At 55.9% G+C, this 24467-nt stretch overlaps 1 protein-coding gene across 2 annotated transcripts in view; it reads right to left on the reverse strand.

The window, feature by feature from the left end:
- Positions 1-24467, reverse strand: part of KCNIP3 (potassium voltage-gated channel interacting protein 3) — a 58994-nt gene that overhangs the window by 30153 nt on the left and 4374 nt on the right. For both annotated transcript variants that reach the window (XM_039872571.1, XM_039872572.1), the window contains exon 2: positions 15936-16101. In XM_039872571.1, coding sequence (XP_039728505.1) covers positions 15936-16101 — 166 coding nt within the window. The remainder of the gene's footprint in view (positions 1-15935; positions 16102-24467) is intronic.

Genomic DNA, 24467 nt, shown 5'->3' on the forward strand with positions numbered 1-24467 from the left:
AAATCTGAGGTCTTTGAGGCTCTTGACATTCCTGATACATATGGCACAGCCAAACAGACAACATGATGGATACTTCGTAGAAAGTAAAATCTAAATATCCATACTTTAATATCTTAATTAGCCAGGAAATATAAAATAAAAATAATATCGAGATATCATTTTCCACCCAGATCATCAAAAGCAAAAAATAGCAATAAGAGCCAGGTCTAGAGAAGGGGTGAAAAACAGATAGTCTCACGCACTGCTGGGGGACGTGAGAAATAACTAAACAGTAAAAAAGAGGTAAAAAAAAGCAAAGAGAAGCTGGATCCTGTCTCTCAGCAGTGTACAGTCTGGTTTATCCAATGTCAGGGATGCTGCTCAGCGCCAAGCACTGATCCTGAAGATGGTGAGAGGGGACAGCTCCTGAGCCACAAGCCCCAGACCACCCACTGGCTGCTGCAGGAACCTGACCCGTGTAGTCATCATTTCCCTGAATCAGACCAAACCTGAGGTCCTTTGTGGAGGAAATCAACAATCAAGGGAGCAGTCAAACCTGTATTGGAACCCAAGGGAACAAAAGTGGGCCTTGTGCAGCTTTTAAACAGTGGCCTCAGAGGAGAACCCAAAACCAACATGTGTTCCCAGCCAGTATGGCATTTGCTGGCCTCCGCAGCCGTGGCATGCCAATGCGCATCGGAGGCCTGGCTCTGGGTAGTCCATCCAGGCTTAGGAGAATGAGCCATCCTTTGGGCTCTGGGCCTCCCCAGTTCCCTGTCTCTCCCCCACCTCTGTCAGACGGCTGAAGTGCTGTATTTGGGCCCCTCAATTGAACTTGCTCAGGCAAAGGGATTTATCAGCCTTAAGTCAAACCACAGGAAGAAAAGGGACAGGAATGACTAGAGACCTGAGATCAAATCGCGTCCTTACCTCTCATGTCCCCACTCTGCATGTCAGCCTCACTCTCCCCAAATGGCTTCCTCCACGTGTCTTGACACCTGGTGACTAGAAGCCACCAGGCCTGCGAGTCACAGCCTTTCTGCTGCAGACATGAGGCCACTCCCTGCAAGTCTGGGAAGAATCTCATTGGCTCGGCTGGTCAGGATCAACAAAGGAAATGACCACTCCAGATGCTCAGGACAAAACCTTGACCCATCGCTATCCTCAACTTCTTGTGTCTTACATCCTAGTCCTGCTCGTCAGCATATCTTTCAAAACGCCTCCAGAACCCACCTGCTTCTTACTACCTGCCCAGCCCTAGGTGACTGCACAGCCCACCACCACCTTGCTGGCCCCTGAGGCTCAGTCTCCACTTGCAGTGGCAGAAAGTTCAGCTCAAGCGCAGGCAGCTCCACACACCTCTCCACTCAGACCCCTGTGCTCTGCTTCACTGTCACGAGCAGCGGAGGTGCCCACAGTGGCTCTCAGGCCCTCCTCCACCTGTGTCCTTGCCAGGACCCATCTGAGTGTCTCCATACCTCCCTGTCCCCAAGACACCCAGCACACCCACCTCTGGGCTTTGGCCCTTGCTGTCCCTCTGCCTTTGGCTCTTCTCTCCCCACTCAGGTCTTTACTAAAATGTCACGACCCCCCCCAAGCCCTTCTTTGAGTGCCCCCACCCCCTCCTCATTCTAATGTATAATTTATTTACCCATCTCATTTTACAGCCTGTAAACTCCAGAGGGCTTTGATCCATCCAATTCCCTGCAATGTTCTCAGGGCCCAGAGCAGTGCCTGGTAGATAAGCTCCACTATAACTGGAGGCCTGTAGCCCAGCCTGGGGCTGGAGGGCAGAGGAATCTCAGAAGTTTCCACAGGCCCAGCACCAGCCTGGCAACCTCGCAGGTCTCAGGAGCCACAGCCCATGCCCCAGCCCACTGGACCCTTCTCAGTGGTGGCTGTTGGCCCAGGAAGGACCATCACACACTGGTCCCCCCTGCCCCGGCTGCCATGGTGTCTGCCTCCATTGGCCTGGCCTGCGTGGCCACAGGGATGTCACTGGACAGATGCTCCATTTGAGGGGTCACGTGACTCTTCCCTATACCCCCCTGGTCACTGTGGCTGGCCTTGAGAAAGAAGGGAAGTGGGGCTCAGAGTGGTGCCATTAGTGGCCCCTGGTCTGGGCAGTTCCCCAGAGAACTTCATTTGAAGATGATCCCCAGAGGGCGTAAAGGAGCACCATCAGCCAGGACACCTGGCACCAGGAGATGAACACCTATGACTCACCCTGCAGCCCACGGCAGGAGCAATTTCTGGCCTGAGGCCTGTCTGGGGACTCAATCAGGATGGCCTCCCCTGTCACCTAAAGATACCCAATGTCCTCACCTCTCCCTCCCACTCTTCAGCTCTGCAGGGCTCCCTGGGAAGCAGCAGCCTTACCACCTGCCTGCCTCCTCCTCCCTCAGCCCTGCAACTCAGTTACTCCAGCCCCCTCCTGCTGCTGCAGGTGACACCAGAGCCCCCCCACCCCGCCCTCAGACTGTGCCCCTCCAGGAAGTGGTCACAGGTGGGCAGGGAGGCCTGGCCTGCAGTAGAAGTGGGTAAGACCCCCACCCCCCACCCCCGCCACACAGCGGAGGACCAGAGAGGGATGAAGGCCCTGAGCTGGCACTTTCAGGTTTGCTTTTGGAGACAATTAGGAGCTGAATTATTAAAGTCGTGAGAGCAGAGGCTGCTTTAAGAAAGCATGAGTAAGCAGGGCTCACCCAGCCACGGCACACGGGATCGAAGCGATCAATCGCCGTAATGGCTGCAAACATCTGCTGGCTTACGTGAATGCATGCACCAGTGAGTACTCAACAAGGAGGCCCAACAAATCCTATCAGGCTGCCCAGAGGGGTGCAGCCTCAGTCCCCTGCTGTGACCCCATCGGCAGCCAGGACTGCGCTAAGTATGAGGGCCCCTATGGCTCTGCAGTCAGACGCCGCGGGGCACTCCTAGCTTGGTCGCCCAGGCCAGCTGCTCAACCTCCCTGGACCTCAGGACTCATCTGTAAAGTGGGCGGGTGACAGAGCACACCCAGCGTGGCACCCAGGTGGTCTGCACTCAGCAAATGTGGGTAATGTTAGCCTGGGCCTGTTGGGGAAGTGGCCCACCTGGGGCAGATGCCTGGGGACCTGGTCTTACTCCTGACATCAGCTAGGTAGGACGCAGACCTAGCCTGAGCCTCAGATGGGGTTGCTCTCAATAGGAGCCCCATCAGTTCGAGGTGGCTGGCGTGGGTGCTCCAAGGCCCAGCCTTGGGCCCAGAACACTGACTGAGCACTTGCTGGTTACTGGACATGCCCGGGCCAAGGGCTGTGAATTATTTAATTCTCGCAGTGGCCCAGAGAGGGGCATTCTTCAACTGCCACTCCCCGTTTCACAAATGAGGAAAGGGAGGCTCAGAGAGGTGGAGCGACTTGCCCAAGGTCACACAGCGGGTAAGTGGGAGAACTAGGACTACAGTCCAGGCCCCTCCCACCTTTGCTCAGAAGCCCTGGGTTACACTTAGACGCTCATCCAATCTCTGCCCTCTCCTCCTTGTCCTCCGTGGCACCCCCTCTTCCTTCCATAGACTACTAAGAGGGCCATGCACTCGCCACCAGCCCACATGCCTGAGGGCATGCCTGAGGGTTGGCAGAGGCCACAGCTGAAAAGGCATCCAGCTTGTTTATTCCTTTGCCAGCTCCCGGCTCTGAGGGGGCTGAGCGGTGTTCAGTTGGCTAGTGTGGACGAGGATATTGCTTCAAGAACAGCACCTGGTCTCCCTCTTAACCCGCCTTCACTGCCATGGTATGGCAGTCTCGAAAGCCACACCAACCAGAGGACGTGCAGACTGTAGGGTGTGCACACATACACGCACACACACGCTTATACATGCACCCATTATGCAAGCACATGTGTACATACAGACAGCTAAGCCAGCACATGGTGGCTTCCAGCTTCCCCACAGATGCTCCTTGTGAGATGCGGGCTTGCAAATAACTCAGCTGCCCACCAGGCACCCAGCGCCCTCCTCCAAGTGCTAGTTGGAGCCCTCAGTCTCTCTGTCAGGGACACTGAGCCTGAGACAGCTTTGGGGAGTGGAGGAAAGAACACTATCCTGGGAGTTCACAGACCTGCGCCTTGCACAGCTCCCATTCTCTTTCCAGGCCTCAGTTTTCCTATTTGTGCCGTGTGAACTCAGCAGGTCCAAGAGGAAGGCTGTAGGGCTGGGGGAGGGATGAGTCTGCCATTGTATTTGGTCCATTTCCCCAGACCCAAGGAAGATGGGGGTGAGGATGGACTGCACCCAGACTGTTGCCTCTGCTCCCTGCCCTGCCCTGCCCCAAATCTGCTCCACCCGCTCTAGGGCCTCCCCTGGGATGGCCCCAGGCTCTGGCCCAGTATGTGCCAAAAGCCTCACAAACTGAGTGAAACAGTGACCCTGCTTGTAGGTGTACCTGGGTGTGCATGCATGGGCATGTGTGCGTGAGTATCTCCTTGACGAGCAGGCAGCAGTCCTGCATGTCACCTTAGAGCCATTGAACTGAGATCCCTACATGCAATAGGGATGATGGCCCTGAGTGGCAGGGCTGAATGCTGGCACTTCATGGCCAAAGCCAAGGTGGGCGTGATTATCATGATACACAGGCAGCAGAGGTCAGACTTTCAGGGTCCCTAGAACTGGACCAGCTGAGCAGCCCCCTGAAACCTGCTTGTTGTCCATGCAGAAATCTCCAGGGCTAGTGAGCACAGGCAGCGTGGACGCCCAGAAGGGAGAGTGGCCTTTGTCAGATGCCCCTGGTATGTGCCAGCCTTGTGATCATAGGATAGAAATTCTCTGAGGAGGTGAACTGTGGCCTGGGGATGGGGAAAGACTAGCTCACAGGGGCTCTGGGCAGAGAGGACTTTGAACTACCATCCTGCCGAGGAGGACCAGGCAGGCGCTGGGGATGTATTAGAACTTCAGGGGATCCCACCAAGGGTTTGGGGCAGGAAAGAGATTGCCAAGCTCCTCTGGCTGCTTGCTGGGTAGGGATGCCTCCAGGGAGAGGCCTGGGCAGGAGCCGCAGGTGAGGAAAAAAACAAGGCTTCTGCTGTGGGACTATGCTGGGTCATCATTCCCGAACAACTGCTTCCTTGGTTGCCCTTCTCTGCCTTTCACTCACTACCCCTAACCCGCCCTCTCTTATTTACTCACTCACCTTCTCTTGGTTGTTCCCTGTCCCGGGGCCAGTGCAGCCTCAGCCACTCCCCACTCCAGTCCTCAGATTCTGGTCACTGCTCAGGCCCAATCCTTAGCTTGCCCTTCTTTGGGAGGGACAGGTCTCAGCCACCAGATGGGGGGCCCAGGCTCATGAAGTGCACCACCATGGCCACAGTTGCTCTGAAGGGGGGTGGGGGAGAATGTCCTCCGTGGGGCCCAGCCAGGACACCTGCCCTCCCATCTGTCCCTGGCCTCTGCCTCTCACTCCTATCACTTCCTCCTTTCAGCCTTCCAGCCCAGCCTCAGCTGGGCAGGGGTCTGTGACTATGGTCCCCAGGCTTTTATAGGTCCTTCCTATTTTCCCCCAGATTTGGAAGATGCCATAAAAGTGTCATCTTTTATCTTGCAATGCAAGGGCACTAAAAGCAAACAAGTCAACCTAACAATATTCCAACTTCAGCGTTATTTCTAGAGGAGGCGACCTGGACCACTGGGAAGGGGTATGTCTCCTTCACTGAGTCAGTCCTCTGTGTCCTGCCCATTTCACCTCAGAGACTCTGCCCGCCTATGAACTGGCAGTCACAACCTGGTCTGCCTGTCATGGGGAACATCCCTATCAGATCATTAAACACTCCCCCCAGGCCAGGCACAACCTGGGTGTGGCCCCTCATCCACACCCGTGGGGGACAGCTAAAGGGGGCCTTCCTGTGTCACACACTAGGATTCACCCCACCCTCCTGAGGCCTCTGGAGCCACTGCCACCCCAGGGCACACTAAGCTGGTGACTTCTTGGGCAGTGGAGGGGAAGGGAAGCCTGCTGAGGAGAGGGTCCCAGCCCGTCCTGGACTTAGCTCAGGGCGCCAGGAGCTGGGATGCCAGGACGCGCCCTGGACGAGAAGTGGCAGCCTGGGGACGCCAGATGCCTGTGTCTCTAAACCCTAAACAGGTGAAGGGGTGGAACTGGGCGGTAAGGGGAAGGCTGGTGTCAGAAAATGCGAGCTGGTGAGAAGATGAAAATGATCCCCAGAGGTAGACGTCATGGCCCTGCTGCCCCCTGGTGGGAAGATGTGGAATGCCCGCGGCAGGTGAAGGGAGGTGGCAGGAGGAGCTGGCTAGGCTAGTGGCATCAGGCTCACCAGCCTGTGCGCATCTGCCCTGGAGCCCTAGTCACTCAGCCACCAAGGTTCTGCCTTTCCCTGAGCAGCCTCAAGAGTGGCCCAAAGACGTTTCCCCCAATCCAGAGCGTCCGGAAGCTATTTCTGTTTTCCTGCCCCAATGCCCCAATAATCCAATTTCCATCCACCTTAGAGGGCAGGGCCTGGGCCCCACAGCAGCAGGAACACCACACACACATGTGCACAAACACATACACTCACACACACACGTGTACACACACGTGGATACGCACACCGGCGTGCACACACGTAGGGCCCTTGTCTGAGCAGGTGGCCGCCAAACACCTTTCCGGGAGCTCCACCTGCCCACTTTTCCAGTCACTGCCCACTGAGCCTTCCCACTGATCCACTCTTTGCATCCTGTTCCACCCTTCTCCTACCCATTCTGAGCTGGCCACTTGGTGGCAGGCAGTGGGGAGGCTGTGTGGGCAGAGGCCACTGGAGGGGCGGGGCTGCAGCAGCTCATTATATCTGTCTGGAGAAGCCCAGCCTCCCCACTAGAGCTCAGGCAGGAATCAAGGTGCTGGTGTTGGTTGTTGGTGAACATTGCTCTGTCATCCCGTTAGCGAGGCCCTGGGGAGCATTCTGAGTAGTGGTGGGCAAGTCTCCCAGGACTCAAGAAGAGCGTCTGAGGACAAGCAGGGGACAGGCAAGAGTGGATATCATCTTGAAAGGCAGGCCCTATCTGGAGTCCAGGAGCCACAAATGCACCCCAAGTCCCCAGGCCCCTTTGCCTGGTGAAAGGGATGGAGGGGATAAAATCCACAGGACCAAAGTTGGTCCTTGACCTTGAAAATTGCCTTCTCCAGCCCTAATTTCACAGATAGGGAAACTGAAGCCCAGAAAGGAGGAAGCCCCAGCTCAGAGTCACATAACATGTCCCCATTACCACTAGCTTTGCCACTGAAACCATAAGGAGTAGCTCTGTCTTAGTCCTTTTCGGTGACTCCGGCAGACTCCTCAAAACCACCGCATTATACCCATTCAATGGATGAGGAAACAGGCTCGGAGAGGGTAGGAACAATTTGTTTCATGCAGGGATATTAAAGTGTTTGAACAAGGAGGCCATTGCACTGGGGTGACTCTAATATTTGGTAGCTGACGGAGCAAACCAAACCTAAGCCAGCCGGTGTACTCAAATCTGAGAAAACGAAACTTCTGCACAGCCCATCAGACATGGCCGACGAGGCTTTCCCAACCGCTCCAGCTCCAGCCAACCAAGCTTTGCTTTCGCGTCTTGTCTATAAAAATTTCTTCCCGGCTCCTGTCACCGCAGCCTCCCGACCACCTTCGGTTCCACTCTGCGCCATTCACTTCTGCATTTGCTCAAATGAACTCTTGACATTTTGAATGCACCTCAGTTGACCTTTTGATAGCTATGAGTGGGAGAGATGAGATTCTTTAAAACTGTTTTTAAATTGTGGAACTAAAGTCCAAAGAACACTGTGTAATTTTCAGGTCCTGCTGGGACGCTGAGTAACTAACGCCTGCCCAGGGCATCTGAGTCTCCATGGGAGCAGAACTAAGCTCTGCCACTGATGAGGGCCAAGCCTGCCACCCTGATAAGATATAATGACCTCCTCTCTGGCAGAGACCATAACCCCATGGAGAGTGGTTTCTCTGTCCTGGATCTTCCTAAGTGTCACATGTCACTGAGCACCCAGGTCTCGGTGCTCCTTTTATTTCTCTAAAACTTCCTGTGTGTCTTTCTCTTTCGAATCGGCTTTGTCATTCTGCTGGTTCCCTCATTAAGGATTTTAATAGAACTTGACACAAACTCACTGTCTATTTGTGGGAGAATGATATTTTTAACACATCAAGAAAGATGCTTTCACAACTCAAGCCAGCTGTGCCCAACTTGTCTGTAACTTTGGGTCTCTGCCACCTCATTCTGAAGCCTGTGGGGATCTGGGCATGTGCCCCCAGAGTTGGGGGCTGCAGAGCCAGGTGGGTCTGATCCATAGCTGGAGGAGGTCAGGTGATAGTCGTTGGGTGAGGGAGGGACCTGGACACTCCCAGTGGCAATGATGGAGGCAGAGGGTGCCTCTGTGCAGAGACCCTGTGGAGGAAAGCCGGGGAGTCCTCCTTTGAGGTGCCACCTTCCCCCTGCCTGGCCAGGGGCAGTCACCATGTTAAAGGATGAGGCCAAGGGCCACCGAGTGCGCTGACAGGAGGCAGCACTGGCTCAGCCTCGAAATCGAGTGAGGAGCCGAGCAAAGCGGGAGTGGAGACACCCAGGACTCTGCCCACACTCTGCCTCACTTGTCTAGCCATACGCCTGGGACAGTCAGAGGGAAGGGACCCCTGGTAAGCGAGGGTCTGGAGTGCTGATGTTGGGCCGAAATGGAGTCTCTGAGCACTCTCTGACCTGAAAGATGATCATGGGATCTGCACAGATCTTACCCACAGGGCGGGAGCAGCAATCCTGCATGGTGGGCTAGATGGGTCACACATGACAGTCACACTTGCTCCGGTGTGTTCCTGCCTTGATGCCAAACGAGCATTTATTTTCAACACCCACACTGTTCTCAGCCCATCTCAGAGTTCACACCGAGGAGTCCCTCCTCCCAGGTGGCTCCTCCCTACCCATCATGACTTGATCCCAGAGCCAGTGTCCCCCAGAGCTAGAAGGAGCTCAGAAGTGGACCAGTAAGCCTGCGTGTGTTTTTGTCAGGCAAGGGACCTGAGGCCCAGGGAGGCGGATTGCACTCTGAGGTGACACAGACCTGCAGCATCTCCCCCCATTTCTAGGCAGACTGAGACAGAGAGACACATAGAGGAGGCAGAAGAGAGCACTCCTGAGCCTGTAAGCATGTTGGGCAGGTAGAAATGTTTGAGAAAGGTGCATGAAGCTAACGGAAGTGAAGGCTCCTATCACTGAGATTTCAATAAGTACGCTGTCACTGACCCCCCAGGTGACCCTGGGCCCCTTTCCCTGCAGCCTGAGTTCCCACCTGAGGCCCTGAGATTGCACCCTTACTTCAGACTCACACCTCCATCTGCTCTCCCTCGGCCAAGCTTCATTATGTCAGAACACTGCCTTCTTATTCCTAGAGATTTGTTACTGCTTCTGAGTATTTCAGATTTTGAGACAATCGATTGTATATACTCAATTTTATGTTTTTATTCTTCTTAAAATGTTATTCATTAGTCTGACAAGTATTGAGTGTACCAGGCTCTATGCTAGGCCCTCAGGACAGGGCAGGGAGCAGGATGGGGACAAGGCCCCACCACTGGCGAGGGAACACAAGCTTCCCAGCTCAGCCTTGCTTGGTGGACTTGGCGATTGTCTCTCTGCATCTTTGAGCATTTTTGGGCAGTGTAAGAGGCTTTTAGCTTTGGCTAAAAAGCCAACATGTCACGTATCTACACCAACTCACCTTTTTGTGTAGGGGTTTCTCTGATATCTCCCAGAGAATCACGAGATTTCCTTAGCATCTTCCCTTCTTGTCCCTCCAATAACAGAACAGAAGGGCCTGGATGCTGCTGGGATTTCTCCTTTCAGTCTGAAGCTCCTGACACCATCCTTCTAGGAATCTTGCTACAGAAACTGGGGTCCCCATGGGCAGGAGCTTCTCTTGCTGTGCCTGCCTCCTAGGCTCCGTGGCCTCACCTTGGTCCGGGAGCTGCTCGGCCCTTGAGCACCTGCCCAGGCGAGGGGCAGAGGAGGCCTCATGAAGTGGGGCCTGGCCTGCTGTGGAGTCCCTCGGGCACCGGGCTCTTTCTGGCCTGATCCCGAGAGCATGGGCTTCAGAGTCCCACCCCATGTCCCTGCCAGAACATCACCCCGCCCTGCCCCCAGTTGGCTGGTTTTCATAGATTCTGGACAATGGCTTTCACTGACTGAGCACTCTACGCCTTTGCTCATTTTCTTTAATTCTCACTGCAGATGTCACGCCTGTCTTTGATGGAGGGGGACAGGGGTCCCCAGGGAGGGAGAAGGGGAGAGGTTCGGGGCAATAGGGTCAGCATGCACAAGGAGCCCCCTCCTCCCCACCAGCTATGCTGAGTCTGTGGCCCTGGAGAAGAAAACCCCTCCCCGCTGCCTTCCTTCCCCGGGCCCATGAGTCAGGGAGCCCTGGCTTGGCACTCACTGCCCGTGGGTGGGTCACAGGGCAGGACTGCAGACCACAGTCAGGGCGGTGGGGGTGGCTCTGACCCAGCTGCCCCTTCCTGCCCCCTCCCCAGCCCCGCGGAGCATCCTCACCTCGAGCCAGGTTCCCGGAGATGAAGCGGAAGAAGAAGCTGATGATGTCACCTAGGAGCTTCTTGCAGCCATGCTGACACTCGTGCAGCCTCGGTGCAGCACCCTGGGCCAGGCCAGGGGCCTTGCCATGGCCCACCATCCCTGGGCCTGGCTCAATTCCTGGGGCGCCTCTATCCTGCTTTTGCTCTTGCTATACCACTCCACCTTCTCTGAGCCTCCTCTGCCGGCCTCTCCCCAACTGGACACTCAGAACCTTTCCTCTAGAACTTCTCTCTCCCCCGCCTCTTCTGGTCAGTCCCTCTGTCTCTCCTGTGGGTCTCAGCCTGTTCCTCGATGTCTCAACAGTTCTGGCCTTCTTCCCCTCCTCTGTTCTCTGTCCCCACCTCCTGCTCTCTGGGCCTTTCCCAGCCCTACTGCCAGGGGTCAGCCTCCTGAAGCAGGGCAAGATGGGCCCTTCACCTGCTGCCTGGCCTCTTGGACCCAAAGCTCAGTCTTCTGGAGGCAGAAGGGCCTCTGCTGCCTCCTGAGCTGGGAAGGGTTGAGCCTTGCCCCCAGTTCTCAACACCAATGAGAAGGTGCCACCGGTGTGATTTTCAGCAGAGAGTGTGATCTCACTGCAAAGGGGCCTCATCCAGGCCCCAGGGCTTCTGTGCAGCCAGAAAGGGAGCGGCTCTGCTCAACTCTGCCCTCACCAAGTGGGCCTAGGGGCCAGACGCCCCGGGCAGGCCTGGGGGAACGGATGGGGCCTGGCTTTTGCTCACTGACCCATCTCCCAGCCCGCTGGTACCTCTACAGAGCAGACAATGAAGAGACAAGAGGGTCCTCTGATGAGGAAGATAAGGGAAAACCAAGTGGGTGGCTGGAACAGGAATAGCTGAGCACCCCCACATTGATTGAGCACCTAGTGTGTGCAAGTGGCTTGCTAAGGTCCTATGGGCAGCACTGCATTTCACTATCAAAACCCTATGGGGCACACGTGGCAGAGAAGGTCATTCCAGTATTTGTTTTTCTCTGCTTCTTTGTCCACAGAATTCAGATTTTGTTGGAGGTGCAAATGTGCCCAGCTTATAAAATGGCCATTCCCCGGCCTTCCTTGCAGTCAAGGTGGCAGGCTCAGTCCTGGCCAATGGGCTGTAGGCAGAAATCTTCCAGGAAGTTCTGTGAGAGACTTGCCTTCCTAATGCAGGCCCCATCACTTCCTCCTTTCACCTAGTTTCTCCTTTCTCCTGCCTGGAACAAAACCACGATGGCTGGAGACAAAGCATCCACCTTGCAATTGTGAGGATAGGGCAAAAAACTAAGACCTTGTCTCCAACCTCCCCATGCTGCTAAGCTGGTATCTGCCACTCTGGCCCAGAGTGCTCTTCTGGGAGATTCAGGCCTTTGTCTACGTGAAGCCATCATTATGTGGGGCTTCTCTTATACTCAAGCCGACACAGGCCTGATGGATCCACCTACACACCAGGTAAGCAGGCTGCTCCAGGCTGTTTCCTGGGTGCCGGCAAAGGCTGTGCCCTTGGGTTTGGTCACTGAGCACACTCAGCAGCAAACCTGTGCCTAAGGCGAGTTAGGGTGGCCCGCAGGGCCTATGACAGGCCCCGGTACGGCACCCCACGGTTGCCTCGGGTTTCGAGCAAAGCCAGGCTTTCTTTGGCAAAGGTCTCCCTACTGGGCTCTCATGGAGAGGGAACGCCTGACTGTGGGACACCAGGCGGCCCTGAGACCTGGGGTGCCCACAAGAAACTGGTATCGGCTTCTCTCCCAGCTCTAAAGGCACGTGTGTGCTGCCCCATCATCTCGCACAGGTGTCTGTGTGGGCTGAGGGTGGGGCTCCTGGAGGACTCAGGTATATCAGAGTGGGGCTCAGCCCCCATGGGAACAGTCCCATTGCCACTTTCCTCTGGGCCCAGCCTGTTTTCCCCGGGGAGCCCTTAAGACCTCTGAGGAGGAAAAGCATTCACACGTAATTTGCAGACAGAGAGCTACCGGAAACATCGGCACCCCTCCATGCTGACAGGCGGCCCACTCGGGACCGATGTAGAGAAGAGACGCCTTCCTGGCGGGCAGGACGCTGGGGAAGTCTGCCTGTCCACACAGTCTGGCAGGAGAGGAAAGGCAGCCTGGCCAGCAAATTCCCACTGTCCTGGGCAGGTGCCAACCATCCGTTCAGGGCTCAGGGCAGCAGAGAAAACAAGGCTGGCGGCGTGGCCACCAGGATGTGTGAGGACGTCAGAGCCCTTTGTGATGCTCCCAAGGGCACCAAGGCCCGAGTGGACGGGACAGCCTGTCTGCCCACATCAGTCAGCCTGTGCCCTGGCTGCGCAGTAGACGAAGGCTCCTATGGGTTCTTGGCCACAGCTGTTGCCCAGTGACCAGCAGGTGGCAGGTCAGCTACACTGTATCTCTTCCCTCCTGGCAGGAACCACCATTTGTCCTCTCTGGACTTGACACTCACTCTGCATGTGGACCTTCCTTCCTGCCTGCCTTGCTTCTGCCAGTGCCACCAACCTTCAGTGTCCACACATCGATGTCACTCACTGAGTGGCTCATTTTACAGCAGAAACATGTGGCCAAAGGTCGGTGCTTACAAGCCCCCTGGCCTCATCCTGTCCGGTGCCAGCAACCGCTGCCATACAGAGCGGTGGGAGAGCCTCCCGCCTGCTGGTTTCAGCCCCAACTGTGAGATTCAGGTGCTGTCCCATTGGATGCTGATGCTGCCAAATAACGGGTCCAGGAACCAAGGGAAGTGGTGGTGGCCTCCAGATTAGAGGTTTTAGATTCAAAGAAGAACGCTTTCCCACAGGGGTGGCACATCTGGGGCACTGAGGATGGGCCCTAAATATTGGGGAGGGCACCATTCTCTGCTGAGGATGGGTACTCCTGGGCGGGGTGGGGATGCACCGCCTGGCCTTTACTCTCCTTTTCCTGGGCACAACCCTCCGAGTGGCCACCACAGCCGACCAGCTCCCAACTCCATTTTGAGGCCTTCACAGCCTGGGAGTGACACCAGGGCACAGTGGCAGCTGGTCCCACCCTGGCCTTCAGGATTCTGACCCCTGAGTTCCAGCCACTCTTGGTTGAGGTGACCTGAGTTTAGACACTGTGCAGTTTCCTGGGCTTGGACCTTTGTTCTGGCTCCGGCCATCCCAGAAATCTGTCCCTCTGGCCCACTTCGCAAATGGAAAATCCCCTGATGACAAGGGTGCAGTGTCTCGGCCGCCAGCCACCTTCTGCAGGCGCCAGCTGCTGAGGCCACCGGCTGGGTATGACAGAATTGCACTGAATGGCACCCATTGTTCCCTGCACCCAGAGCCTGCAGAAGCTCCTGGTAGAGCAGGGATGCCTCACTGCCTCCGTGTGACCAGCAGTGCTATCCCAGAGGGACGCGCACAGGATGTGTTAGATGGAGGACACAAGGAGGGCTCAGCCTGTCAGGGTGGCTAATGCCCGCACCAACCCAGAGGCTCCCACCTCCCTCAGCTCCCCGAGAGAAAGGAAATGGGGGACACATGTCAGGACTGGAGCACAGGGAGCAGAAGCTCTTGGTCAGGGCTGCCCAGGCCCTGATGCCGGGTGACCTGCTGACTCATGTGGCTGCCACCCACCCCTGGTGAAACAGGGTGATCTGCATAGCTTGCCCCACACAGCTAAATAGGACCCAGTTTTCCTGTGGGTGCCTGGTGTGCTGCCTGTAAATACACCCACCCAAGGGCTGGCTGGAGCCATGGATGGCATCCTGGAACTGCCCTCCTTTTCCTGTTCCCACAGCTGCTGTGACAAGCGACCGGGCACTCAGCAGACACATGCTGACAGCTCGGTAGGAGCTGAGTGTGAAGGGCCCTGCTTTCTAGGGGTCTGCCCTGAGCTGAAGGCAGGCCGCATGGTCCCCTTGGCCCTCTCTCTTTGTGACCTTGAACACAGCTGGCCTTTCTCTGTGTCCACCCACACTCAGGGATGCAAAAAGCCCCAGCAAGGGGGTGGCACACCGCACCCAGCCCCACCCCAAATGAGCCAGGCCCAGCAGGAGGCCTGGGGTGGGGTGCATTGGGGTACTGAATGGAGTGGGTCAGGAATGTGGGGGCGGAGCAGAGATGCCAGCCAAGCAGAGGGGCTGGAGGGTCTTCGGGAGGACACCTGGGCGGCCAGTGGGGAATTTGAGAGTGTGCGGCCGTGTGGCCAGAGCAGCCCTCTCCCCCTGCACTTGCTGGGCTCTGCTGGGAACCCACTTGTCCTGCTGCAGAACGTCAGTGTGAACTTGCCCTGACTTTACGTTTCTGCCACATGCGAGACTATCCCCCTTCCTGAGAAGTGGGGGCAAACACAGACCCCACATGTGTTCTTGTGCACCTGCGCTTCCGTGGAGGCCTCTGTGGGGAAGGCTGAGAACAAGTGGCAGCAGGGATGGTAGATAGGCTGAGACTCTGGGCAAGCAGAGCGGGGACTGGAGTGCTGGGAGCGCCCTGGCTGGCAGCCACTGCCCCTTATGCATAGACTGGAGGTGCTGCCAGCCTCTGTGCCCAATCCCCTGCTTGCCTACCCCATCACTCATGGGGGGCTGGGGCCACAACTGTGCCCACTCTCTAGTCCAGGGCACTGAGGCCTCCTGGACATCACACAGAGAGTGTCTGAGACAACAGGCAAGACAGCTGTCAGGGCCAGGTCTGCATCTGTCCCTTAGAGTCAGAAAGAAAGTCTCATGCACACTTGTTTGTGTGCTTGCATGTGGCACGGATAACTGTGAGTCACATGTATGTGAATGTATGTGCCCACATGTGCACATGAGTGGGTGTGCACACACGTGTGGTAGATGCACAGGTGTGCATGGTGTGTGCACATGTGTGAGAGTACAGGGGCTGAACGAGGTCACCTCTGCACCTCCTGCCGTGTCACACACGGCAAACATTAAATATTACTGATAGCCAGTGCCAGGCAGCCACTTCTGTCAGTGCCTCACAAATACCCAGAACACGGGCTGAATAAAAAGCCAGCTCCAGCCCTGAGTACACTGGCTCCCCTCCCCAGAGCCCTGTACACTTTGTCGCCCTTCTTATATGTGGCCTGCAGGTGGGCACCAGCCCCTTTCTCAGAGGACTTAGACGGGGTGAGGTCCGACCTCAGCTTACCTAGCAAGTGAAGTGGGTGCAGTAAGCCCGTCCTGTCAGCCTCCAAAGCTGGGCTCTATCCTCTCGGTGACCTAGGTGGAGCCCCTAGCAAGGTCCCAGTCCTCTGTCCCTACCCTCTGAGGGCCCTGCTCTGAGCTCAGTGCCCTGTGTGGATGAATGAAAACACATCTCCCAACAGAGGTGTGGCCTGGGCAATGGTCCCAGGGTGCTTTCTGAGCCCCGGATTTGGACAGAGGTCAGAACGGACTCCCCAACCCCGGCCCGCCCGCCCCCACTCCTACCTGAGCCCTGCGGGGCAGCGCTGGACAGGATCCACTTGACCAGGCAGCAGTGCATCAAGGCCTGGCGGGTGAGCCGAGGCCTCTGCCACTTGACGCCGGGCTTCTTGCTTAGCGGTGTGAGCCTGGGGTCCCCCAGGAGGCTGCCATCTGACATCTGCATCTCCTCCTGCAGCAGGAACAGACAGAGAGGCCCTGAGCCTTTGCTCATAGAGAGGACCTCCATCTAAATCATCTTCGTCCTCACCAGCCTGACTTCCTGGGTAAGGCCATCCTTAACGCTGCCCAGGTCCTTGCCTTCCAGGGCCCCTAGCCCCGGCTGGAGAATTCCAGAGGCCGCCAGATCATCTCCTGCCCAGTGTCTCACCAACCCAACTCTCTCTTCCCTTGGTCTGCACGGCAAGGGCCACCTTGCAGGCACAGACAGTGGCCACTAGGAAAACAGCCCCCTACCTCAAGACAGAGAAAAGGGTGAAGAATGACAGTCAAGGCCATCCCATGCCCCCTCCCCCAACTCCCATCCAGCCGCACCGCTTGCCTTGTGAACACAGCACTCTTGTTCGTGTGTCTGCAGAAAGCATATCCTGCGTGGCCGGATACCCTGCCGTGAGCTTTACGACCCAGCTACAAGTCACTCCCCCATGAAGCCTCCCTGGGTCTGTGCTGGTGTCCACAGCTCACAACAGCCTGGACTGTGCAGTGGAACCCCTGGTTGGGGGCAAGGCCTATGGGTTCCCCACTTGACACCCAGCCTGGCACACGGTGGGGCCCCTGAAAGGAGGGAAGTGAGGTCCTGGCATGGGCCTGGTTGTCAGAGTTGGACGGTCTCTGGGAGGGCCATCACCTGTCCTGACTAAAGCCCAGAGAAGGCAGTGGATCTGCACAGGGTCACGCAGCATAGCTGGGCTTCTTTGTGTCATTCCCAAGCCCTCCATTTTTTCCCACCTGAGGCCAGGTGGGGCAGCATGGAAGACCCCCAGCCTCCCCAGAGAGGCCACCAAGGGTGCCCAGTGTCCCGAGCTGTGCAGTGACCCGAATGAAGAGCTCACATACTTACTGGAGGGACCTCGGAGGGGCAACGTGGAGGGCATTCAGGGATGCTGGATGTGGATGGCCTGGAGTCATGGCAGAGGCCCCGAGCAGCGAGATTTGTTTTTCTACACTATTTTGAGTTCCCCATCCTGTCTTCTAAAGTACCCATTGTCCTCAGTGCCCACACTGGTGGCAGGGTAGCCCTTCCAGGATGAGGCCCAGGGACAGTTGTGTGTGGCCATCTGCAGTGGCCGCAGTGGCCCCTTGGGACATCTGTAGAGTCTAGTTTTTGGCCTTGTGCCCTGCTCTCCTTCTGAGGACAGCCGTGCCATAGGTGTGGCCTGGCCAACAGGGTCACTGCTACAGGCAGCCCCCAGGCTCATTCTATCCATGACATGATCTGAGTGCCAGTTATGGGAGGCAGCAGAGTCCCCAGGTAGGTGGGTTGGTGGGCCAGGATGATGGCCACTGGGGTGGTGGGCTAGTGATATCCTTCTAGGCTTGCTACATTTGCACAATCCTGATGAACGTTGGGTTGTCAAAAGCAAAAAACAGACAACTGTACAACCGGGTGGCTTCTGTGGAGGCAGAGCTGCGAACGTGAGCCAACCTCAGTCAGGTTCCCAGGTAGCAGGGAGCAGACACTGATCCAGGCCAATCTTAGCCAGAAAGGAATGAGCACCGGGCAGCCTGGGCCAGTCCCAGCACCTGCCCCCCATCCCCTGCCCAGGGAGAACAGACAGCTAGTAGATAGATCAGAGCAAGGAGCAGGTGCTGGACAGCCAGACCCTCAGCCACGGCCCCCCGCAGAAGAGGCTGAGGGCACCTGGGCTGCTGGGGAGCACTGGCCCTGCTCCTGGAGCTGCCATCCCAGGGGCCCTGGGCCTGGGATTCCACTGGCCTCCTGGCTCTGCTGTCCCTGATCCTAGAGTCTGGGGCTGGGGCTGTCTCAGTCATGAGCTCCAGGTTCAAGCTCAGAGTGGAGGAGACTGTTGTCCCAGCTCAGGCCATATGCCCCGTCCCTGGCTGCACAGGGAACAGGAAAGCAGTGTCTGGCCAGCGAGGCTCTCTTATTGTGCCCTCAGTAGGTGCTTTCCCGAACACAGGGAGTAAGAAACACCCTACAGAAGTCCTTAAATTGTGCAAATGCCCAATTGTGCAAATGCCCAAATTGTGCAAATGCCCAAGGGGAAGCTGGTCTGATTATCCTGCAGGAGACCCCCCAGGAGGCCTGTATGCACTCGGGGCAGGGTATTCGGCCTCCTGGTCCGTTTTGGGTGAAGTGGCCACCTGGATAGGATGATGGCCAAACCCTAATCCTGACTTTTGGGGGTAGTCCCCCAGCCTGGTGCCCCCTTCCAGGTCCCCCTCATAGTCATTCCCCCCAGGCCACCTCCTAACACACACCTCCTCGGTAACACCCCCCACATTCCTCCTCTCCTCCAAGGCTTACTCCAGCAATGAGATGGGGGTGGGGGTCAGGGGTGCCCAGAGCTGCAGCAAAGCTGAGCACTCATCACCCCAATTGGGTGGAAAGAGGGGGCGAGCAGAGATGGACAGGGTCCTGGGGGCCAGGTATGCTGAGGGAGACCCCTACACACACACATGCACACACATATGTGCACTGCACACACAGGTCCTGTCCGGCTGTCAGGTACCTTCTCCATTATTAACGATCTTATTCAAGAGAGACATGGCCTCAACGAATAAAGTCTTTATTTCATCCCGGGGGCCAGGGGCAGAGGGGAGACAGGCAGCTGGTGCTTCATTACTGCATGAATTCTTTGCTATGGGCTCTGCACCTGTGTCCGTGGAAGATGTCAGAAGGAGAAACTGAGGTGGGCCTCAGAGCCTCGGGCAGGACTCATCCCTCTCAGGACAGTGCTGGTGCTACCTGGCAGGGGTGCCCTGGGAGAGCCCATGGCCTGTCATGGGGATTTTCTCCTGCAGCCTGGACCTGAGCAGATGTGAGAAACCTAGCCAGTAGCCCTGGGTACAGTCCGCCTGGGAAGGCTGGGAGGCCCCCAGGGCACGACCGAGAGCATCCTTTCTGCCTTCTAGTCTGGGTCTCAGGGTCATCTCATGACAACCCCAGAGGTGGCAACACCACCCACATTTCAAAGATGAGGAAATAGGTCCCGGAGAAGGCTTTTAGGACAGGCCACACTGCTCACCATCTCCTGGAGACACCTTGGACGTTGAGGAGGGCTCTCCAGCTCCTCACCCACGTCAGGCACTGTTTTCGAAGGCCCTGCTGTGCTTCTGGGCTAAGGAGGCCCAGTGTGTGTCCTTCCTGGTGGGGAGGGTCGGGTGGGAGTGGCTGGAGCCCTGGGCCAGGTCCCCCACTGGGCTCAGGGCCAGGATCTACCTGCGAGGCAGGTGCAGGGTTCTTACAGTGACTGGAGAAGGAGCCCAGGGTGGCAGAGCTGGCAGGGCCATACCACCAGGAGGAGCCGAGTCCTGAGGCCTGAGCCCATCAGACCTCGGGGAGGAGAAAGGAAGAGGGACCCTTGGATCATCCTCATGAATATTTGACAGTTGTCCTGTCTGGAAGAGGGTCTGACTGGCTGTAGGGACTGTAGGTTGCCACACTGGCTCCCTCCCCTGATTGGGAGGGGCCCTGAGAGGTGACATTTCACCCTTCAGCCTATGAGGCCTCACCTCTGTATGGAGGAGGGCTGGGTCAGGGAGAAGACCTCAAAACAAATTAAATCCCATCCAGCTCCTGCTCAGAACCCCAGGGGTTTCCCTGTGCATTTCCAATAAAACCCCAGTGCCCTGGTCCCCTGCAAAGACCCCCTGCAGGCAGATCTGGGCAGCCTCCTCTCATCCTCCTGCCCCATGCTCCACCTCAGCACCTGCTTGAACTTATCCTACCCAGAAAGCATTTGTTTTCTGGTGCACTTTCCGTCTGTGCCCACCATGCCAGCTCTGAGAGCTGGGCCCAGCCTACTTGTGAGTGGCTCCTCCCATCAAGTAAGTGCCTAGCACCCAGCAAGCCCTCTCTTACACAGTCCGACAGTAAAAGAACAGAGTGTCAGTTAGGACAGGTGTCCTCAACACCCGGGCCATGGACCAGTACCAGTCTGTGGCCTGTTAGGAGCTGGGCCGCACGGCAGGAGGGGAGCAGCAGGCCAGTGAGCAAAGCTTCATCTGTATTTGCATCTGCTCCCCAGCACTAGCATCATCGCCTCAGCTCCACCTCAGATCATCAGGCATTAGATTCTCATAGGAGCGCCAGTCTCTGGTGCCAGAAAGGTTGGGGACCACTGAGTTAGGAGATGGTAAAGCCGTGCACAGACAGCTCCCCGAGGAGGATGCACACACAGGTGGCCAAAAAGCATATGAAAAGACATGCAACATCATGAGCCATCAGGGAAATGCAAACAAAAATGATCATGAGATGGTGGCTTGTACCTGTCGGAACAGCTAAAATGAGGAATAGTGACAGTACCAAATGCTGGTGATGACACAGAGAGACTGCCTCACTCTGACATTGATGATGGGGACGTAAAATGCTTTAGCCATTCTGGAAAACAGTTGGCAGCTTCTTAAAAAAAACAAACATGCAACTGTCATCCAGCTCAGCAACTGCTCCCTTGAGCATTCATTCCAGCAAACAAAGCCTGTGCACAGATGGATGTCCACAGTAGCTTCACTGGTAATGCCCCAAGCTGGAACTGTCCCTGACATCCTTCACTGGATGACTGCTTAAGCAAGCTGGCCCATCCACGCCATGGAATACTATGCAGCCATCAAAAAGAACAGATCATTGCTATGCACATCGAACTGGATGAACCTCCAGAAAATGATCCTGAATGAAAGAAACCAATCTTGAAAGGCCACATGCCATATGATTCTATTTGTACAACATTTCGAAATGACAAAATTTTTTTAGAGATGGAACAGATTACTGAGCCAGCGGTTATTTGCAGAGGGGAGAGGTAGGTGGGAGGGAAGGAGGTGCAGCTATGCAAGGGCAGCATCCAGGTCCTCGGTGGTGGAACTGTGCTTTACCAGGACTGTGGTGATGAGAACACAAAGCTACGTGTGTGATGAAACACACACACGCACACACACGAGCACATGGAAAAGCAAGGAGGTCCGGATGAGATTGGTGGACTGCATCGCTGTCAGTATCCCACTGCCATCTTGTACTACGGTTTTGTAGGATGCTACCTGTGCCAGGGCCAGGGAGGGTACACGAAACCTCTCCGTGTACTTTTTAAAACTGCATGTGTATCCACAATTATCTCAGCAGAGTTTCAATTAAGAAACACTCTCGTAAGCACAAGAGTATAAAAAATACAAACACATACAAAGCCCTCAGAAATATTCACGAGAGGCCAGGTTCAAGTCCCCTTACACTCCCCATAATTCACCTGAGAATTTCTCTCCTCCCGCTCCTGCTGGATGCCAGCATCACTGTAACAGGGGACAGAGCTGTCCTTCCACCATGGGCCTCAGGGGATAGCCAGGATTGGGTGACAGAGATCAATGGAGCCAGAAGACCTGGGCCCTGAGGTCACGCCAAGTCCCCAGCGGCACATCTGGCAGTGGGGGCATTCTGGGCCAAGTCCCAGCCATGGCCCTAGGCTGGCCCCGGGGACTGCAGTTTCCTCTGAAGTCCACAAGTTTCCCTCAAGGGCAGACGCTGCCGGGGGGCAAGGCCATGCCCTGACTCTTACCCCAGAGCTCTGAGACTTGCAGCTCCTGCCTGGCCAGGTGCTGGTGGGCCAGGGGCAGGTCTCAGTGTCCTTCTAAGTCCCCCGTTCCTGTGGGCATCAGGGAAGGGACAGAAAGGGTGCCACATGGAGGTGGACCTATTATGTGTCAGGCACCAAGTTAGAAGTTTGGAGCGGCTGCTTCATTTCATGCTCACGCCAACCTTTTGGGGTCCCATAGACCTCCCCCTCCAAATCACCCAACTGAAGCAGACATCCCGTACTCAGTTCTTATACCCTCTCACCAAGCCCCTTATTGCACTGGGTGATCTCACTCCCTCAAGGTCAGGGAGGAGTCAGCCTAATTCATTCAACTTCAGGTGGGCTTGACTGGTGATCACTGGCCTTAGTGCGTGGGGCCGTGTCCCTGGGCACCAGGGAACTGCCCCTGCCTGGTATAGGAGCTGACCTAGCTCCCCTCTAGCCCCTGACTACTCTGTCCTCGCTTTGTATTTGAGGCATTGTTATGGTTACCTTGGAGGAAGGAGTGAACCGATAAAACAGTCAACTGCTAAATTACCAAGTAGATGAGGGCACAGCTCTGGCTTTAAGTAGCCTGGGAACTTAAACTTTTGATTCTCCAGCTTCGCCTGGAGACATACCTATAAATCGTATAGCCAACCCTCTCATCACCCCACGAAGCACTTAGGAGAGAATGTTCTAGACCACCCGGCATCCATCATCCAGACCACCAGGCATCTGGGAGATTATTGTCTGGACCCAACCAGAGGCTGAGAATGCAGCACTGATTCTTCTCAGGAAGGCACCTTTTTCTGTAAGATCCCCCAGCTTCTCTTTCTCCTTCAGAGATACTCGGCATTGCCTAGTCGCATTTCCGGTTTGTGACTCTAAGACCCTTGAATAAATCTTCACCACTTATTTCTAGGTGGAGCTTCCTGGTTCATATCGGCTCGGGTGACACCACTTCAGTGACTGCTACCAGCTACCCATTTATGATAATGTTTTATAGTCCTTTTCAAGTAAATCTATTAAAGTTAATTTAAATAAAAAACAAGGAACAATAGCACAGATAAGGCAGATGAGGCGAAAATCGGTAAAAGTGAAGTCCAAACAGCGGGGAAACTTGGAGGCCGAGGGGCCCACTCAACACAGCCGGCTTAGTACTTGGGTCTGAGCTGACCCATACAGCGTCCACTCGTCCCACGTGGCTACTGAGCCCTTGAAATATGGTTACTTTGAGATGTGCCGCCAATGCGAACACACTCTAGATTTCAAATCCTTACTTACTAGAATGCGGAATAGTACATGAATATTTTTTATGTGGATTAAAATGATAGTATTTACATTGGGTTAAATAAAATATATTATTCAAAACAATTTCACTTTGAAAAACAACTTTCTTTAATGTGCCTACCTGAACTTTTAAAATGCACCTGGGGCTCCCATTACGTTTCTATTGGCCAGTGTTGTGCTGGAGGTTCTCAGTGCCACAGGCTGGTGGTTTGGGGCAGGTTCCTTCTGTCAGGGCGCACCCTGCCCCCAGCCCCTCTCTGTCACCAGGTCCCAGCCAGAGCCAGGCAGAGTAATTTCAGAAAGAGAGCCTGGTGGAGAGTAAAGGAGGGCTGGGGGGCAGTGAGGCAGAAAGCCAACTTGGTAGGCTGTCTGAGTCCAGAGAGAAAGCGGGGCTGAGCTGGGCCCAGGCAGTGGGGTGCTAGGTAGGTATTTTGGATCTGCGGTAGCTGTGGGTGGTGATGGAGGGGTCCAAAGGACTCTTCAGTGACTGTGAAACCTGTCACCTCAGAGAGTTAGAAAGCAAAACCCATCATGCCTTCCAGTCCCGTGGAATGTGGCACAGACTGTCCACTAAGAGTACCACGTCCGAGTCTTTACCCCATGGCAGAGAGAGGCCAGGTGGTTTTAGACAAGGCGCAGACCCAGACAGCCACTGCACAGCTCCCCGTCCCCCATTGGTCCCTGCTTGGCAGGCACAGCTTCGATTAGTGGAGGCCCAGCTGGCCAGGCCATTAGGGGTATGCGAAGTGAGGCCTCTGGGCAGCTAGTTCACTCTGTGGTTCTCAAGTGCCCCCGAGTAGCTTGAGCAGGCTTGGCAGAGGCCGCCTGGGAGCACAGCGGCCTGCCAGGGTCAGTGCACACAGGACGCCATGTGGGTCCCAGTGCGCCCGAGTACGATGCCCAGGCTCCTTCCCCGGAGATAATGTCACATGAGTAAATGCACACGTAGAAGGTATGCTAGCGTCTATCAGATGTTTACAGACACTGTTGACGCAAAGCAGCATGAATGGCGTCCACCAGGACCCACCACTGCATGACCAGACATCGGTTCAGAAGATGCACTTGGCCAGGCAGGGGTGGGTTTCAGGCAGGTTAACATGACTTCAGGTGGTCGAGTGCCATGGAGAAAGGTTCAAGTCAGCCCGACAGAGACTTGTTTCCAGGCCCTTGCCTCAGTCCTGGACAAAGCACTCGGCCACTCTGAGCCTCAGTGTCCTCATCTGTCAAGTGGGGATGATGATGTGCCTGCATAGCACTGTGGGGAGGGCTAACCAAGGTGACATACACAGAGGCCCCAGGTGGAGCAAGGATCACCCCTTCAGCCTTCTGCTGCCTGGTAAGGGCCCAGTTGCTGTGTGAGAGGCAGGGCCATCGTGTGACTTGGTGTCCTGTATGAAAGCCTCTCAGTCCATTGAAAAGAGCAGTTTGGGTTTAGAGATCGTGGCTCAACCTTCTCGTTCCCCGCAGGAGGGTTGCCAGGGGGCCAGGGCCCGGGGCCAGCCGGGGATACACACAGCCGGCTCAG

The sequence above is a fragment of the Pteropus medius genome, unplaced genomic scaffold, assembly GCF_902729225.1.
Source record: "Pteropus medius unplaced genomic scaffold, Ma_sr-lr_union100, whole genome shotgun sequence".
In the NCBI taxonomy this organism is placed as follows: Eukaryota; Metazoa; Chordata; class Mammalia; order Chiroptera; family Pteropodidae; genus Pteropus; species Pteropus medius.